Source organism: Thunnus thynnus, chromosome 12 (assembly GCF_963924715.1).
Source record: "Thunnus thynnus chromosome 12, fThuThy2.1, whole genome shotgun sequence".
NCBI classification, from domain to species: domain Eukaryota; kingdom Metazoa; phylum Chordata; class Actinopteri; order Scombriformes; family Scombridae; genus Thunnus; species Thunnus thynnus.
This window is the reverse complement of record NC_089528.1, coordinates 6,500,515-6,519,796: the sequence shown is the minus strand read 5'-3', so window position 1 is coordinate 6,519,796 and position 19,282 is coordinate 6,500,515. Positions and strand designations below refer to the sequence as shown.

Sequence of the window (19,282 nt, the reverse complement as noted above, 5' to 3'; positions counted from 1 at the left end):
ATGGAGGATGGACCTGTCATCATTCATAATGTACTTCAGTGGTTTAAATTTCAAACAAATTTGCAATTAATCAAACTATGTAGCCCCAAATAATATGGAGTAAACCAGAGGCTTTTGGGTCCCTGGGGGTCTGGGCCTCTTGGCAGTTGCCCACTTTGCCCATTTGGTAATCCAGCCTTGCTCATATCATAGCACCTCTAACCTTTAATCTGAGCAGAGATCTAATCAGCAGTAATTGAAAACACCTGTTAGAGTGTGTAGGGCCTTTAAATGCAAAATGTCAAAACAATGAAATGAAAGATGCTAAAATGCTCCTAACAGACTGCAGAGTTGAGTTATTATTCTACGTGAGTTTGTCTCTACAAGCGACCTCTTTCACATTTCACCTGGTCATTTGATCCATTGTTAACATGAAATATTGATTGGTGCAGCTTTAAGAATGTCACACTTGCTGGATTTGGGGAAAAAAAACAGTGCCAGTGAATGTAATCCCACCAGCAATTATATTTCCTCCAAAAGGAATTTTGCAAAGCAAATTAGTAGTAAATACATTTTATGAGATGGAGTTGCGGTTTGATAGGACAACTTTTATTCTGTTAATGAAGCAGATGGTTCCTGGCATCAGCAGTTAGTAGACATAAAAATCTGTTTAACTTAATGTAACTTAATTTCATCATCTAAAAGGCTACCATTATACGCTTGATAAGAGTTCTTTGCACTGACTGTTGTTCCTGACTGTTATGTTCAGCAGTCAATGCAGAACACAGATCAGAGGATTTACATGCCAACTTCAAATCCCAATACCCCATGTTTAATTTAGCTTGGCTAATTCACTCTGCTTTTTCAGAAAACAAGGTTGAAAGAAAATCATGCATGCATCACAGAACTCTTAAGGGTAACACTGCAAACAGAAAAAAAAAAAAAAATTAAAGACGTATCTCCACTGTGGACTCTGGGTCTCAATAAATACACAATGAGACACAGACAGCACTAATTACATTGTTAATGTGAGTGTTAAAGTGTTGTTAATTTGAAAGGCGAGTTGTGGGCACAGGGTCCAGACAAAGGGACAGATGACTGGTGAAGCCAAAACAAAATACTGCAGCAAGTTTTAATGAGGCAACAAGGGACTGCCCGTCAAACACATAACAAACACTCACATCCCAGAAGGGACACACACACACACACAAATATACACACACACAAACATTCTCCAGTGCTCTATGTACACACATGTATACAGGAATACAGTCATGCATGCAAGTAAACACACAAACATCCATAACTTCCATAAAATAACATTTCCAGCTGATTTGCTGCTGCTCTGTGATGAGTTCCATCTTCACCAAAACATGCCTGTCTCAGACCTGACTAATGAGCTTAAAGGGTCAAAAGATTAAGCTTGATATTCCTCATGTCAGCCATGTCAATCATAGCGTGATGAGCTGCATTTACAACGTTACAGCAATATCAGAGATTACCGTTTTGAAATGCGGGTCTAAATACCCCTGCATTACGGCGCTGAAATATAGACCTAAAAATCCAAGATTATACTTCAGTGAAATAAAGCCTCTAGGCCTAATCCATATTCAAAGTCTTGTCTCTAGCTGGGCTGTGGGCCTCCATAACCTAGTTCTGACGGCTGTTATTGGGGAAAGCTGCTTTGTACTGGTCAGTTGTATGATGAGCGCTTGGACACGGTCTGTTGACTTGACCTATATTTGGCTGACTGCCCTATCTGCACAGTCAAAACCCGAGCTTCTCTCTTGTTTTGTTCTATAGGCAAATTGGGCCGCTGGGCACCCTCCTCTGCTCTCTGATCCAGTTCTCTGATCATGTTCAAGCTTGAATGTAGAGTCATGTGAAATGTTTCATCCATACGGATCCTTGCCAACAAAGTATAGAGGGAATTCATGCAGAGTAAAGAATAAGAACTTCATTACATTAGTGTAGAGGAATTTGTAATACTGGTGCAGTAACAAACACAAAATAACGTGTTTGTACAGGATAAACTCAAATTATATATATACAAGAGTCCTCAGCCATGCTAGCAGCACTGTGAAGCTATAATTGAGCTAAATGCTATCATCAGCATGCTATCATGCTCACATTGACAATGCTAACATGTTGTTGTTTAGCTGGTATTACCATGTTCACCATCTTAATGTGTTGCATGCTAACATTTGCTGGACAGGGTGACAGTCATGTACAGAGTTAACATATAGTATAGAGACAGACGACCATTCACACTCACATTCACACCTACGGGCAATTTAGAGTCACCCATCAACCTAACCTACATGTTCATGGTCTGTGGGAGGAAGCAGGAGAACCCAGTGAGAACCCATGCAGGCACGAGGAGAACATGCAAACTCCACACAGAAAAGGCCCAGCCGGCCAGTGGGTTTAAACCCAGAACCTTGTTGCTGTGAAGCAACAGTGCTAACTAATGCCCCCCATCACCAAGGTTATTACAATTTATTCTGGATAGAACATGAATGTCTCCAGCAAATGTCATGGTAATATATCCAATAGCTGTCACTTAGATATTTCACTAAAAAACACATGTACACCTCAGTGTGGTGCAAGAGAAGAAGTGAGGAGATCAGTATAGTTGCTGCATTGTCTGGGGACTATGAATGTCAAAATTTCAATCCATCCAATGGTTGTTGGGATATTTCATTCAGAACCAAAGTGGTGGACACACCGTTAGTGTGACTAAAAATAACTTCTAAATACAGTATCTTACTTGAGTTTTAAGGAGGCAAGGACTCTGTTTTGACCTTCCATCCGTACTAAATTGCCTTTCAGACCCCAAAAATGCAGCATTTGGAGAACTTGATCTTTTATCTAATGTTACCTACCCTGAGTTTACTTCCACTGAAGTTTAATCTCAGTCTGCAGGTTGTGTTCTTGCTCTATAACAGTGCTGCCTGCCAGAAGTGTTTGTCTAGTGAAAACAGCAATCTACACCGAACCGTACAGAAAAACAGGAGTACAGCATGGTTTTGCAATCATGACTAAATAAACACATAACGTAGGTTAATGAATAAATGGATTTGACAGTAGCAATAATGGAATACGGTGTGCTGCAAACATCATACAGTAATGTGAGGGACAGTGATAAGGCATAGCTCTGCCCGTACACTTGTCATACTGTGAATATAGTCCACAGAAGGGAGCAGGCAGTAACACATGACAATCTAAGAATCTAAATGTCAGTACTTAAAAATACTTTTGGTTAAGGGCGATGTTGCTGTTGCCCCACTTTTTATATAACAGTTATGTGGCTGGTGGTAGAATGGCCGATCTCCTTTGTATTAACACTGCATGAGTCACGCATCTATGCAGTGTCTACAGTGGATGCTGGATCAAAGAAAACTCTGATTGTATTGAAGCAACTTGGAAAACTTCTTTCCTGAAATCAAAGATTTTTTTTCCACAAGACACAAAAACAGTCACAAAGTCATCAGATTTGATTGACAGTAACCTAGGAGCATGAGTAATACCCACCACCGGTCATCAGATTTTGATTTAAATAGATGTTGATTGCTGCACGCAAGTTTGTAACATTACCTTTTTCCAACTGAGCCTCGCCCATTTCAAACCAGTGAGAGGAGCACAGAGAAAAATACAAAGACAGTCACACTTGTGAAACGCCCAAAATTGTTCTGACTTTGGCAGAAAATGCTGACTCCATCACTCAAAGTGAGAAACTGAGAAAGCTTTTCAGTGGCTTTAAAGCAAAACTATATATATAACTTTTAATGGAAGAAAGTACGCAATGTTTCTTTTTCAAATAAAAAGTTATAAAATCCCCCCCAGACACGTTTTAAGACTTGTGCTTAGCATAATAATTTGTTTCTGATATTGGTTTTGCACAAAAGAAGTTCAGTTAACTTCTAAATTCTTAAAATTATATCTACTCCTTCCCCCTTGATGAAAAATCCAGAATCTATAAATATGCAAATATTGTTCATTTCAGAAGTTTAACTGTTGGACACAAGATGTCTCCTACTTCACTCAAAGTCTATTCTCAGTGTATGTGCTCTGGAGGCTTCATCTTTTCACGTCACATTTGTGTAGTTTGCATTCTGGACTATGATTGGCTCCCAAACTAGTTGTGATGTCACAAATCATGCTCGTAGGTACACGCATTAAACTTTCCACCTTCAGCAGAATTTGAAAACAGCTTTCTAGTGTCAAACTCTGCACATATGTCATTCTGCACAGTGAAGCTCAAACATCCAAGTGAAGTAACAATAAGCAAAACACATTATTGAGTGGAGGGAACTTTAAATTCATTAGAAATAAAACACACACATGCTCAAATCAGTATACTCAGGGGTTTTGCTGAGCCACAGCCTCACTTGGTTTGCTATGACCAGTAGCTTAATGATTAATGTTAGTTTATGTTAGCAAACGCCAGACACATATTACTTAACATTTCAATTTGCTGACTTTATCACTCTTCTCTGCTTGTACTACTGTTCACTATGTTTTAGCCTTTCACAGATAAATATTTTAGTGGTTTTATCACTAAAATAAAACAAGATCTAAACTCACATGTCATCCTCAATCTCAGCCAACTCATCTATGATGTCTTTAAAGCAGCTGACACAAGAGAATATGAAGAAATGAAGTGAAATTCCATGTGCTTCTAACTTGTAATTACCACATATGGCCACAGAGGTCACCATTCAGTTAAAAGTTGCATGGTCTGCCTTTAAAGCTTAAAAACAAAAGCTTATGTTTAGGGTTAGCTTTTTCATGACTGACAAATTTCTCAGGCTACCACAGTCACCACGATGCATAACGAGAGGGATGGAGACAGATTCGGATGAGTAGAGGTGAGAATGAGAGTGATGCCACTGCGTGTGTTTTGACAACAGACCAGAGCATAGAGGAGAGGGGAGGAGGAGCCGGAGGGATGGAGGCACAGAGGAAGGAAGTATAAGTGGGCAGTGAGGTAGATAAGAGAGGAAAGGGAGGGAGGAGGATGGAGGACACATGCCAGAGCATGATAATGCTGCTGTATGCAGTTGTGACCGCACAGCTGGAGAGTTAAAAACCCAGAAAAAATAGAAAGAGAAAAGAGGATGGCGTGAAGAATGTGAAGCATGTAGCGGTGTCACAAGGCCAGATAAGCAGCCGAGTGTTTATGAGGTGAGGTACACACTCAGAATGGGGAGGTGGGGGGTGGGGTAGGGTGGGGGTTTGCAAGGAGAGCTCAGGTGCACTGTAGCATTGCAAGTTTAAACCCAACCTGCAACCTTTCAGGTCATCCTCCTCCTGTCACCCTCCGCTGGATGCTGCCTAATAAAGCAGAAATGCGCTGAAAAGAAAATGCTGAAAATAGGTCAAGTGAAGAGAAGTGGGCAAGAGAGAGGGAAGGAGGGAAGAGAAAGTGTAGAGGCAGAGAGACAGCACGAAGGAAGAGGAGGATGTAGTAGAGGAAAGGAGGAGAGAGGGGTGTAGCGTAAGTAGCAGGGTGGGTAGTGATGAAAAATTGAAGTTTTGAAACAGTGATGAGGGATATATAGGTAGAGAGGAAGAGGAACTCTCTCCAAAATGGAAGACAAGTAAAGCCAGGTCAGCCATATCAGCAGCCTTCAGTGACCAGAGATTGTTGCCTAGCAGCATGCAAGAATAGTTCTCCTCTCTTCTCTTCCTATCACCGTCCTCCTCCTCCTCCTCTTGTATCACTCTTTTCCTCCTCACCTCGCCTCCCTCTCCGCGCTATCGTCCTCATTCCTCTTTTCCTTTCACCTATCCATCTCACTCCTCCTTTCCGCTCTCAACCCTCCACTCTGCTCCCAGGCTCCACTCCACCTCGACGCTACGCTGGTGCTGCCTCATGCCGACAGCCGGCCTTTTTATGTGCGTGTGTGTGTGTGTGGCAGATTCCTCATGACAAGCCTTTCATCAGTGTCTAAAGCTGGCTGATGTAGCCGTTACACCAGCTCTGTGCTGTATCAGGATTACATGGCACATGTGAAGCCCGTGTCCTCCTACGCTTGGTCAAATACAGGATGACGCATGGCATTGTGTGTGTGTGTGTGTGTGTGTGTGTGTGTGTGTGTGTGTGTGCGTGCGTGTATGCCATTCTCTCTGATGCTCGCTAGTACTCTGATACTCGCTTTCTGATAGTAGGTTTGACTGAATTAAAATGTTAATATCGCATTTGATTTCTTCTGATGTGATGTTGTTAAATTGTGTTATTTAATGGCATAAAATAAAATTTACTGCTAGTAATATACTACTACCACTACTACTATCAGCACTGCAACTAGCACATCAAATGCTATCAGGTTGACAGTTTGCAGTTGTGACATCAAGAAGGATTTGAGCTTCCTTTGCCAGATTTCCAATGCTTTTTTCAAATTATGCATAAAATCTGTGTCTCTGTGGTTAACACAAGCTTAAATATGTCATATTTAATTCTGTGGAGTAAAAAATCACACATTAATATCTCAGCTGTGAATTTTTAAGCTGTATCATATTAGTTTTATATTATTGTAATACAGATATGGTTCTTTATAGAGGTTATAATGTTAAAATATGTGTATGTCATAAGTCTTTTTTCACTGCAGAACATATATTCTTTATCAAATGCCGAAGGAAAATTTCCATTGGACATCTGTCATGGGAGCGCTTAAAGGAAAAGGCTTATGATCTTGATTCTAGATTATTTTCTTATTGTCAATAATTGTTTATCCAAAGCCTGATATATCTTATTTCTCTGTGCCATTGTTGCCCAAATCTGGGTGACATGCAGATGGGTCTTTCAGAATGTAGAATATCCCCAGCGTTATCCTTTAAATTCTACCAAAAACTGGATTACTTAATTATTGCTACCACTTGCACAAGCTGAGTAGTAGCTTTGATTTTTTTTTCTATTTCTACTACTAAAAGGATTACTGTCAGAAAATAAAGAGCTTTACTATGAAGTAAAATGCTGTTGTGTTGGCAGTACTTTATGTGCTGTATATTATTTTATACTGCCCCTGGTACAGATGACTGTAGCTGCACATTTGTGCCATAAAAGTACCTTTTGGCACATCTCATAAAGTGCACATCTGCTCTCAGGAGAGCTGGAAATGGCATTGTTGGTCCATTATCAATCAATATGCTCTGCAGTGCAATTATACATTCTTGTGTTATCACAAACTTTCTGAGTGATACCACTTTACTACCACTTTGATGCTACTACTATTAACTCTGCTAGCAGTGCTGCTGCTATTGCTCGATGTACTGCTAACACTAGTAGTTTGGTTAATATTACCTCTGGGCAGTCTGCCAGCTCGCTTTCTCATGGCCTAGATTTCCTGCTCTAAAGATGTACTGGTGCACCTGTCCAGGCCGTGTCACTGCCCTCTGCCAAATGCATGCTGGGACAGACTCCAGCATTCAGTGACCCTGAACATGAATAAGTCAAAAAGAAAATAGAACATAATCCAATAGTTTAAGAATTATTATGTGATGAAAACACTTAACGGCTATTGCATTGTACATCTACAGGCTTGTATCGAAATATAAAAGAGTATTAACAAGCAGGTTTATAAGTGACTGTATATTTTGTTATAACCCCACTATGTCAGTGCAATTTGTGTGGTTTCTCATGTGCATCTCTCATCACCTCCGCCTTCACTCTAACGTTCATATCTGTGTGTGTGCAAGAGTGTAGGAGAGTGTGGGTGTGACAGTCACTGAACCTAAATGTTGGCATCTTAGCGTGTGTAATAATAGTAAAAGAGTTGCATGTTCCCTTGTTTTCCAGGAGGTATGCCAGTGCCTGAGGTGGCGTCTGACACCGCCAGCGCTGCCGCCATGTTGAGCCCCGTCCTCAACGCCTCCAACGGAGACGGCTCCGAGTCTGAAACCACCTCCGCCATCCTCGCCTCCGTCAAGGAACAGGTTAGAACTGTGTGTGTGTGTGTGCGCGCGCGGAACATACAGAGAGTTGTCACTATTAATGAAACATGAACACCAGAAAGTAGTGAGGATTATTCCTCCAGTCCTTTCAGGGTGAGACAATGCGACAGTCAACAGTAAACACAAATGATGGAATGCCCATCTGAGCTAACGTGTCACAAATGTGTCACCACGTTTTGATCCGTTAGCAGAGACCCTTAGGCTACAGCTGCTCAGTGTAATTTTGAAAATAATCTCATGTGGTGGGATGCATCATTTCCACACATTTTGTCAAAAGTCTGAGCAGCTTCGTTGGAGATACTGTGCATGACGAAGCAAAGCCCACACTTTTTTTCCCCCAGTAAAGCTAACATTAGGCTTTAGAGCTAAAGTTTGTGTTTGGTGTTCATTATGTATTTATGAAGGTTAAAATATTAATCACTCTGCCAGAAGGTGTCTTAATATGTGCGTCTGTTTCAACTCCTCTTTTTGACTCCTTGATACGCAGCTTTTTAGACTTTTACTGACTTGTAGAGTGGTAGCTGTATGAGTGTAAGGTGCTATGTGTTGGCATATGGAAGTAGTGAGTCACATACGTTATGTCATTTGTGTTAAATTACCAGGCTTTTAACACTAGAACCGCCACAGGGTAAAATTTACTTGTACATTACTATGTTTTAATAAAATATTCATGTCCTCCAGTCTTTGACTTCTCCTAAAATAATGTTGTGTAGCACCACCTATTGTTAAAAATAGTGAAAATGAATTCAGATTAAAAACACAGGCATTTATACCCATAACTACCACCAGGTAAAATGTACCTGTATATGAAAAGCATTTATTTCTGCTTGGTTTATGTTTAAACATTTCAAGTTGCCAGGCAATGGCATTCACTGGAGGGTGTGATCTGACAACTACGTCAAGTCATAATTAAATTATAAATAGAGCAGAGAAGAATGACCTGTAAAAAAACTTTGCCAGGTGCCTGAAGTGCAAGAAAGCTGTCTGTGGAAAATTCACAGTCAGGTACTGAATGTCTCAAAGTGTGAAGATGATATAGCCTCCTCACAAACCTTTATTAACCTTAATTAACCATTATGTGTAAATATATTTTTTAGTTAATTGATTTTTCATTCATTTTTGTTTTGCCATGTTATCATTAATTGTTTTTAGGCTATTTAGCCTAATTTGCCCGTTGCGTTATGATGTTAGAAGTAAAAGCAGCTTCAGTGGTTGCCTCAAGTTTCTTAGTGGTGTTCTCTTATTCACACATTGTTGCAGATTGTAGTATAATCAACACTCCTAAAATGTCCACATAAGGTTCCATGTTCTGCTATATTTGTGGGCAAGTTTCATTAACAAATATGTTACCAAAGAGTAAAAAAAGGAATTTCACAACAAGGAGCTTCAAGTCCTGCTGTCAGAAATCAGCAGCCAAAATCTTACAAATGTGGGTGTGTCAGTAGTCAGGGACCCGAAACAATTATAAAATATGAATCCAGCTGCCAAAGAAGTGTCATCGGAGCAGCTCTCTGATGTGTGACAGGAATAAAGAGGGAATGCTTTGACATGAAGTTGGATGCTAAAAAAGGTCTCAAATGCATAAGTTGCTGCATCAGAATCTACCAGTTAAAATCTAAAAACCCTCTCAGTAAACTGGCAGCAATGATGATAATATGTTGAACAGAATATTCATTTTGCATTAAGTTTCTTTTAGTTATATGTTTTATTTAAGTTGATTCCAGTATCACATTTAAACTCCAAATTCATTCAGATTATTATTAAATCATTACATTAAGTCAAACAAGTGTTTTCCCCTTGTGAAGAAAGGCAGAGACTGTCAGTTTGTGACAGAAGCTGTAAATTCCCTTTGTACCTAAGATAAAATTCTAAGTATCAGAAAATTGATGAAAGCCACAAATTTTCTTAAATCACTCATATAGGTCATATCAGTTCAAATCTATTATTCTGAGAAAGACAATTCTGATGCTTTCCAATCCATTTCCAACCCTCATGTGAGCATTTAAATTTTAAGTTGCACTGATCTGTTTGAATCTGATACAGTTTATTAATGTCACTGATTTAAAGATTAACAGGCTTAAAAGCTGCTGTGTTTCAAACCTGCAGCACGTCTGAGCCCTGGGTGGTGGTGGTCCTAACTCTTAACTGTGAGACACACCCTGGAGTATACTACTACACCACATTTTTTGGATAATGGTAAGAATTAAATCGCTGGAGATGAACACAAACAGCTGGTGTTGAGTTGTTCTCTGTGGAGTAAGACCCCATCAAAATCTTGATTTTGCCGACCACCATTGGTTTAACTTCTCATTTTGCTGCAGTGGTGTACATGACGGTTGGGTGTGGTTGCAGGTGCAACAAAGCACCCTCCCCACCACACCCAACAGTAATGTTGGGTTGAAACTTTCAACCAAGGAGTGCAGCAAAGCACTGCTTCTTAACCTGGTGTTAACTTACTCTATAACCAACCCACCAGCTAGTCCCGCACAGAAGGGCTGTGATTGGTTTTATAGTTTCTTTAAATAAGGAAACGGCCACTCAGGAGAGCAACACCAGACATATTTTGAATTGTGTAACAAAATTTGAAACAAGATTTGTGCGAATTTGTGTGAAAGTTTTGAATCATGTTGTAACATGCTAAATAAAGTTAATTTATTATGGGTGCTTTAAATCTGAAAAATAGCTGTCAATCAAAATCTGTGTCACTTCCAAGCGGACTCTGGTGTGGTGCGAAGGCACCATAAAAGTGAATTTCTCCTGATACTTCAGAAATTGAAAATGAGTTAAAACCAGGGTGTGTTGTGCTTGTGTCTTAACCCCACATAATATTTTGCCACAATATGCTTCTTTTTCATCCTGTTCATCATTATTCATAACATGAGGTTGAGTTGCAGTCCTGAATATTAATGCTTATAATCCGTAAATAAACACATAACAGTGTATGCAATTTGATTTCCCACCATGGGTCCATATACCACTGATAATACAGAATGACCATCGCCTAAACTGCCTATTCAATGAGTCATCAGTCCAAATGACTTCATATTTACTTGTATCAGTGTCATCATCATTTTGTCATATAATTTTTTTCCTTGGTCGAGACCAAATTAACCAAACTATAGAGTGAATCATCACTGCTAAAGTTACTACACGGAACTTTAACAGGTTATGAAACAGTCTCTTGATGCCTCTGCTGGCTCTATATGACCTACATAAGCAAATGAGACCATCAGCGAGAAGATTGGCTATTTCTGTATAGTTATTCTAAATGCTGCCACTGGGTCAGATTCCTTATGAAATCAGACGAAATGACAACAACATTACTAGGATGAGGGGAGGACATTTCTCTTCCTTTGGTAACATTGAAAGTAAAGTTAGACTTGTTGTCAGCTTCCTAACTCATTTTTAAAATGATGAGAGGAAAAGACAGAGAGCGTGAGCAAGGTGCGAGCACGAATGGGAAAGAGAAAGAGAGAGCAACAGTGATCGAGTAAGCAAGGGAACGGTGGTGTAGCAAGAACAAAGGAGTGAATCTGAGAAACGAAACGTTATGTTCTCACTATTTCATGGCGGTTATGTTCTTAAGCACAGATAAACACGCCCACACTTCCACAAAACCCTGCGGGAAGGTGCTGCATGTAACCTGACCAAGTGTATGAACGGTACTAAAACAAAATTTACTTTGCTTCACCATCATCATATCACAATTATTAATCTTACATAAATAAATACATTAACTCATTGCTATGCATACTGCAAACAGCTGTGTTTAAAAAAATATATTTAAAATATGTAGCTCATTCTTTCACTCGCTTTCAAAACAAATGCACACACTAGACAAGATCTTTATGACATGAGGCGGTGGTGCTCATGGGAAATGCAGTCTTCATTCCGGGAAAAAACTACAGCTTTTGTCCACAGGGGCTGCTAAAATCAACATGAAATGAAAGCTCCTTGTAGTAACTTTAAGTTACAGTTGCATATGTTGGACTCACTAGTTATGCAGATGATTAAATCTTGTTGTTGTTGAAATCCAACATTTGACAAGATTAAAAGTCTACAGCAATGCTAGCAGTCCCTTGTGGCTGTGATGCTCATTCCACACCAGGAAACAAAACTGTTGGATGGATGAAAAAAAAAAAGTATAGACGACAACTTTGCTTATGAGCATTTTGTCATTAGTTTGGGGCAAGTGGGAATTTTGACTTGCTGTTGGTTGCGCTAGATTAAAAATAAAGGAATCGTTGATGTCATTAGGGTTCAACCACTGAGGACCATTAATGTACCAAATTTCATGTTAATCCATTTAGTAGTTGTCCAGATATTTCAATCTGGACCAAAATGAGATGGACTGACATTGCCACTCCAAGAGCCACACTACTAGTGTATTTAAAAATGACTTCCAATGACTTTCAGCTTACACTCTCATGGGATAAGCACTAATCAACATTCAGTAAAATCATAACAGATTAGATATGATGTTAGTGTGACATCTCATTATGTATATAAACATAATAACACAGTAGTGACAGTGACAAATAGCACCTTCAGTATGTGTGTTGGCACTGGAACCGTATTGAGAAGATGTGGTGGTGTGCAAATGTGTGGGTGCATACAGTAGGTCGAGTGGATACTTTGAATAGCTTGGGATACAAAGTACAGTTGAAGCGATGTGCTCTGAAATGGTACATGCATAAGCTAAAGATAGCCAGTGAAATGCTGAGAAGAGAGAAAAAAATAAAGGGTGCATGTTTTAGACTGAAACCTCACTGTGAGTTACTACAAGTCTAAGTAGTCTCCTAGTCTAAGTAGGGCATGTAGACTTGGACATTCATACACACACAGGTCACACACACATACATACAGATGATCTAGGGCATTATAATGGCCTTCTGATGAGAATGTGTAAGAAGAAAAAGGAAGAGGAGATGACAGGAATGGAAGGAAATGAGGATGAATAGATACAATAGTTGGTCACTCCCTCTTTCCTTCTTTCTCTACAAGCTGGAGTCGTTATATTTTATGCTCCTGCACTGCCGTGAAGTTATTAGTATTTCTTAAGCCAGTAATTTGTCACGTCCTCTCATACTTTTTTCCAGTATGTAATTTTTCAACTCTTCAGTGTTTGGGCTGCTGCCACTGTTTGTTATCAGGCTGTTAAAATGAAGCAGGGGTGTGTTTTTGCTACGTGCACACACACACATACACACACACACACAGCTTCCTGTTCATTTTGCTTCATAAAGACAAGGTCAGGCATGAGAGACCAAGAAAAGGCTTCACACACACACATATGAACACATGTGGACTGCAGGCAGACAGACACACACACGCTGCCAATCAGGCTCTTTTGCCTCTGCTGACTCACACCGGGAGATCCCTGCTGCTGTTTTTTCCTCCATTTCCTTTTACCCACATGAGATTGATTAGCCATTCGACGTTGTATTTATCACATCTGTCAGCTTTTGTCCTCGTATCGTTCATCATCTTTGCTGTCAACACATCTGCTATTGGGGGAGCGCAGTGTGAGGTGCCAGCCCTGGAAAGACTTTCATTCCAATGTGAGATGTGCCTATTTGAAAAATCTGACATATTGTCTTATTGAATGACGGATAAAGTGAAAGTGGCACAGGGTATTGATTAGCTGTCTTTTGCCTGTAGCCTGGAAACATTTGACAAACCAGTTCTGAAAAATCAAGATGTGAAAGTGTGTTTAAAGAAGGATCTACAGTGATTCAAAACAAATTCCTGCTTTCATGTCTGGAATATTAATCTAGAAGGTCCATGTTTGGTTTTGTTTTCTGATACAGATTTTTGCTCTAAGTGGCAGTGTTTTAGATGTCATAGACATTACTTTACAGTTTAATTTGTCAGTTTTCCTTGTCTGCACTGACATTGGAGGATATTTACCGCACTAAAGCTTTGCAGCCCTTAAATACAACTAAATTGCAACATCAAACAAGTTTTGCTATTAACGTACTGCTGGCTGAATTACGTTTTCTCTCAACATAATGAGACAATGTTGTAAATTAACTAGTGGTGTGTATCTCTCCCTCTCAGATGATTTTATATGTATCGATATACATCATCCATGATCGATACAATGATATGATATACTGCAATACAAAACTGAATTGATACAATTTGATTAAGAAGGATTAGGACTTGATATTTTTTACATTTTGAATAAGTGAATAAGTGTAACTAAAATAAACAGTACATTTTTTTATTCAATTGTATTTCAAACACTAAATTCAGAAAAGTATGCCTTCTGCCACACTAACAGCAGCAAACATGGACAGTGATACACTGGATAACTTTTTAGCTAAGGTGTTTTTTCATGCATGCACACACACACACACACATACAGAGGCTACAGGCACTGTGCAGTGAGAGATTAATCTTTAAACTCCTAAAATTAACATATTTAGCAAGTTGCAAAAATGTATTAGTGACATGTTCAGTGACAACATGAAACATTTTATGGTTATGTCACTGGCAGCACTTGGTTAGTGTTAGAGAAAGATGATGGTTTTGGTTTTAACAGAAAAAAATGTGTTGAGTTTATCTTGTCTCACCTCCACATACACCATCCTGCTGCCAGAGATACTCTCTAGAGCACCAGATGTGTATTCATCCACTTGTGAAAATAGTCCCCAACAAATACTCGATTTACTTCTGTTTGGATAACATTTGCAAAAAAACCACAGTGCCCAGCTGTTTCAGGAGTTTGTTTAGCCATTTATAGAAGATTAGACTTTATATTTGTGATGAGTTTTTAAAGTTTTACATCTTCAGGAGGACCAAATGGGCAGACAGGGTAGGGAAGTTTGTCAAGGTTGAGAGCCAGACTAGAACATTGTTAGTCTTATCACAGGGTTTGATGACAGTAAGAAAAATGCAGTACAATAACACCAGCCTTATCCTTTCAAGTGTACTTAAGATATCATTTCACAAAAGTCTCTCCACTCAGTGCCATAAAATAGAAAAGGCAAAAGAGCAGCAATGCAAGAACTATTATTTTTCAAACATTATTTTTAACTTTCCTTCTGAAATATGTATTTTTCCTGACTGTAAGGGGACCATAGAGCAGCTGGTTTCAGATCTCTGAATCACAATGTCTAAAATGAAATTGCATTTATCAAGCTAGTTCCAGTCAGGTGTGTCGTGCAGCCAGTTAAGTATTAATTGGATTTGAAAAAATCAATATCTAGTCAATAATCTGGTCAAAGGAGGTACATTTTTTAAATAAAACTACCAAAAATAGTCCTCACTGATTTTCAAAAAGGTCTCCAGGAGACCTTTTTAATTCAATCACTGACTGTTTTGTTGTGCTGACAATACTAGGGTTTTTAAAGAATGTTTCCTCACATACAACCTTTCTCTTGCTGAAAGAATGCCTAATTGCAATTTCACATCTATCTTCTCTTCAACAAATATTCCATGTTCAGTGCAAAGAACAGTCTTTTGCACTCCATTTTCTTCCAGACATGACCAAAATGTGTCTTGAACAGCTAAGCATCAGAACATATGTTGTGACACATGCGAATTAGATGAACTGCTGATAAGCTCATTTACATATGGAGTCTTATTTAATAGCCAGTTAAATTGAAACATTTCAGTGGGTTTAGTAAATTACCTACAGTGAATTTCACCGCTCACAGCTACTGTACCAGTTAGACAGATGAGACTGCACTCACTTCAACCTGACACACAATAAAAATGTTGAATTTTCAAGGATAAAAACACAAAAGCTCATTGTAGTCCTCGTTAGAAAGAACACCCATGTGTGCATTTCCATCATGTTTGCAACATGGCCTCCTGCTGTGTTTTAACAAGCCAAAACAATGGTGCAAATATGTTGCTGCATTCATTTCATTGTCCAAAAAGAAAACATGAGGATGTGTAGAAGATAAAAAGTTGAGGGATAAAAGACACCTTTAGAAAAACCAACCAATAGAAAAAACACAAAATATAATGACTGTCTAAAGGATATCAGATATGACTTTTTGGGCAGAGTATGGTGTTTCTGCAGCCTCTCAGCCACAGGATAATTAACGTGAATCCTGGTGCTCTGTGGAACTGTTCACTCTAATTGGCAGTACAGCAGAAAACGGCTTCTCTCAGACTGAGGTAATGGAAGTTATAACTTTATTTCCTCTGTAAGGCTAATTAAACTCATCTGGGTTCTGGGTTCTTGTCTTCCTCTGCTATCACATCATTATTTAAAATACTATTCACATGTTACCCAGCTGGCATTGGACGTCAATTTGACGTCAGAAAGACATTGGACACTAACGGTGGACAGATGTGAAATTTTAGTTGAAAATAAAAATCAGGTTGATATAAAAACCCAACTCTGGGTTGACATCAACCTCCAATATTGGACAGATGTAGAATTTGGGTTGGAAATCAAAATCAGATATCCATCAAAACCCAACATTAGCTGTCAAATTCCAACTTTCAGTTTGGTTATTATGTATTTTGTTGGCATGACATCAAACTTTTAACAGAGCCATGTTTTTGTTGTAAATGAAATATCAACATGCTGAGAAACTGTCGTACCAAGGTTGGAGAGATGTCAAGATTTTAAGACATGAGCAGAGAAAAGCTGACAGACTTTAAAATCTTAATGAAACTGGAATCCACAAATGTTTGGCGGTTTTATTGGATAAATGAAAAAGACATGCAATGGGTTATCAAAATGACCTGTTATTGTAACATTTTTAAAGAACCTGCTTACCTTGTTTTTGGATGGAGGTGGATTCTCAAAATTTTCTGGAGATGAATTCACAAAATTTAACAAAATTTTCAAAATTAATGAAAACAAAATTAATTTCACAAAACTGTAAGCAAGCGAATGGAGGCAGCAAAAACAAACAAACAAAAAAAGAAACAAGTATTTAAACCACAAACACATAGGCCCCTTCAAAATTTCAGTATCCACTAAAGTGTACACCAAATGTCCCTCATTTTCATGGTTTTACAGTGCTCTCAGACCACAGATTCTGTCTGTTAAGGAGCAGCTGATCCGCGGTGTAATATGCACAAGTGTGTAGTTAGCACTCCAATAAAACAAAATAGTACCAATGGAATGAGTGGTCTGAGAGCACAGTAATGCCATGAAAATAAGAGGCATTTGGCATACACTTTATTGGATATGGAAATTTTGAAGGGGTGTATGGGTTTGTGATTTAAATTTGTTTTGTTTGCTTGTTTTGTGGAAATGTCAATGAAGTTACTCCATCAGTTCCCTGAAGCAGGCTGCTAGTTCGCCCAGTGGCAACTGTTGAGTCCCTCATACAGTGTCAATTTTACTTAATTCCCATTCTGTCAATGCTTCCTTAATAACTGTAACTGACATCTAATTGACACTGAAATATAAAAACTAACTTGTCATAACTTCTCACTAAACTAAATCATGTAAGTACTATAATTCTAGGATCATTGCTAATAGGGCTCAACCCTAATAGTCAACCAACTGTTAATTGATGAGAAGAGTCTTAGTTGACTAAGGTTTCTTCAGTTGGTTAGTTGCTGAAAAAACTAACCAAAAAAACTCCTCAAACTCCATTCCGGTGCTGCACCTTGTCAAAATTTCAGTCTCAGACTGATTCCATATACAGTGAATAACTGAGTTAAGATTGTCTGTTCTTTGATATAACTTCCACCTGCACAAGATAAATGTGGTCAACTACAAAGACATCTATTAGTTTGTATGATCCTGGTAAGTGGAAAAATTTGTCAAATCTCTACAACTACCTCCAAATTATCTGTTTAACCAATTGATATTTACTCCATAGAGCTGTCATTTTTGGATAAAATTTTTTTTTTACAAATTACAAATTATTCAGGAATATCTTTTTCACCCTCTGTGAGCCTCTCCTGAAACTATCTGGCACCCTCCTGGGGAGACCCACCTCTCACTATTAAAACATCCGGTCTAGTGTCAAATCTTCCTTAGTCTAAGCAGCAGCCAAAAAATACAAAGAATTAATTTTAAAATTTTATAAATAGAGAAAAGTTAAAAAATCAGTCCACCGCACTATCACTGGGAACAAGTTATTATCCTGTTAATAACATATAACATCTTGTTACTAACTTTTATTGACATTATCTTGTTAATAACCTGTTATCTAACAAATTAATTATCTTTTCAGCACAAGATTAAATCACCTTTTTGGGCTCTGTAGCTTTTCAGTACATAGCTACATTGTTATTATTGTTATTATTCATATGCACATTATTCTTATAATTATTAATTATGTAATTACAATAATAATAACAATAATAATAATAATAATAATAATAATAATGTTAATAGTAGTAAATTTTACCCAAATGAAGAACACAAAAAGGAAGTAAAACGATTAATAACTGCTTTACTTTAACCCTGTAGGTGAGGAAATAAAAACAGGCAAGCAGGCTTAAGTCGCAGGCTGCCCGGTGGGGGATCTCGCTCTGCTGTAAAGGCTCAACTACAACTGCCTTGGTGTCTACCTCAACCACACTGCCTGTCTAGGCACATCCCTCTCAGAGGCAACTGGCTGATCACCAACAACCAACATCTGCCAAAGCAGCCAGGGAAAAGATATAGCTGGCGTTAACTATGTTGCCTTGGGTCTAGGCACAGGCTGGCAAAACAACCCTGTATCCATCTCATATGCAGCAGCCCCAGGTTCACTACCAGGTGGGCTGCTGGCATGTGCCCCAGTAGCAACTTAACTTTTTACACCATCAAAGTCTCTGCACGGTGCATGGTGGCAGCCAGATATGCTTAACACTTGTGTGGCTTGGCATTTGTCTGACAGCTGCACTGTCATGGAGCACAAATTGAGAAAGAAACTACTGGTGCTTCTGTCTTATAGAAGCCAAATTGAGTGATCTGTAGAAGGTCCAGTGTGGGTTATACAACTGTACTTTAACAAAAATTTCAGGGCCATGAAGTGGTCCAGTGGCTCACCTGGCAGAATATATAAGGTTGTAGCCCTGATGAAATAGTTACAAATTTGATCATACCTAGGAGCTCTGTTTGGACGTTTGTGTGTTAAACAGGTGTTGGATTATTGTTACCCTACAGTACGTCACAGCCTGAGGTCATTACTCTATATGTTAAACTGCCATAGTAGCACTGTGACTTTTGAGAGATTTTGATTACCCAAAGGCACAACTTAGAGTAGTAGTTCAGCTCTTTACCCACACAGTGGTATTTGCTGTTCCATACTGTAGATAATCCAAATTTGACCCATCAAGTCTTTCCCTGTTGTGAGATCGAGTGCTTTACCAGGAGTGTGCTACTCCAAAATGAATGAAGTAAATAGACCTGAGAACAACACAATTTTGAGCA

General features: G+C 38.8%; 1 protein-coding gene across 5 annotated transcripts in view; it reads left to right on the top strand.

Annotated features, from left to right (window-relative positions):
* Positions 1-19,282, top strand: part of ctnnd2b (catenin (cadherin-associated protein), delta 2b) — a 177,663-nt gene that overhangs the window by 28,850 nt on the left and 129,531 nt on the right. For all 5 annotated transcript variants that reach the window (XM_067604991.1, XM_067604989.1, XM_067604988.1 and 2 more), the window contains exon 2: positions 7,781-7,917. In XM_067604991.1, the coding sequence (XP_067461092.1) occupies positions 7,786-7,917 (132 nt within the window). In that variant the 5' untranslated portion in view covers positions 7,781-7,785. The remainder of the gene's footprint in view (positions 1-7,780; positions 7,918-19,282) is intronic.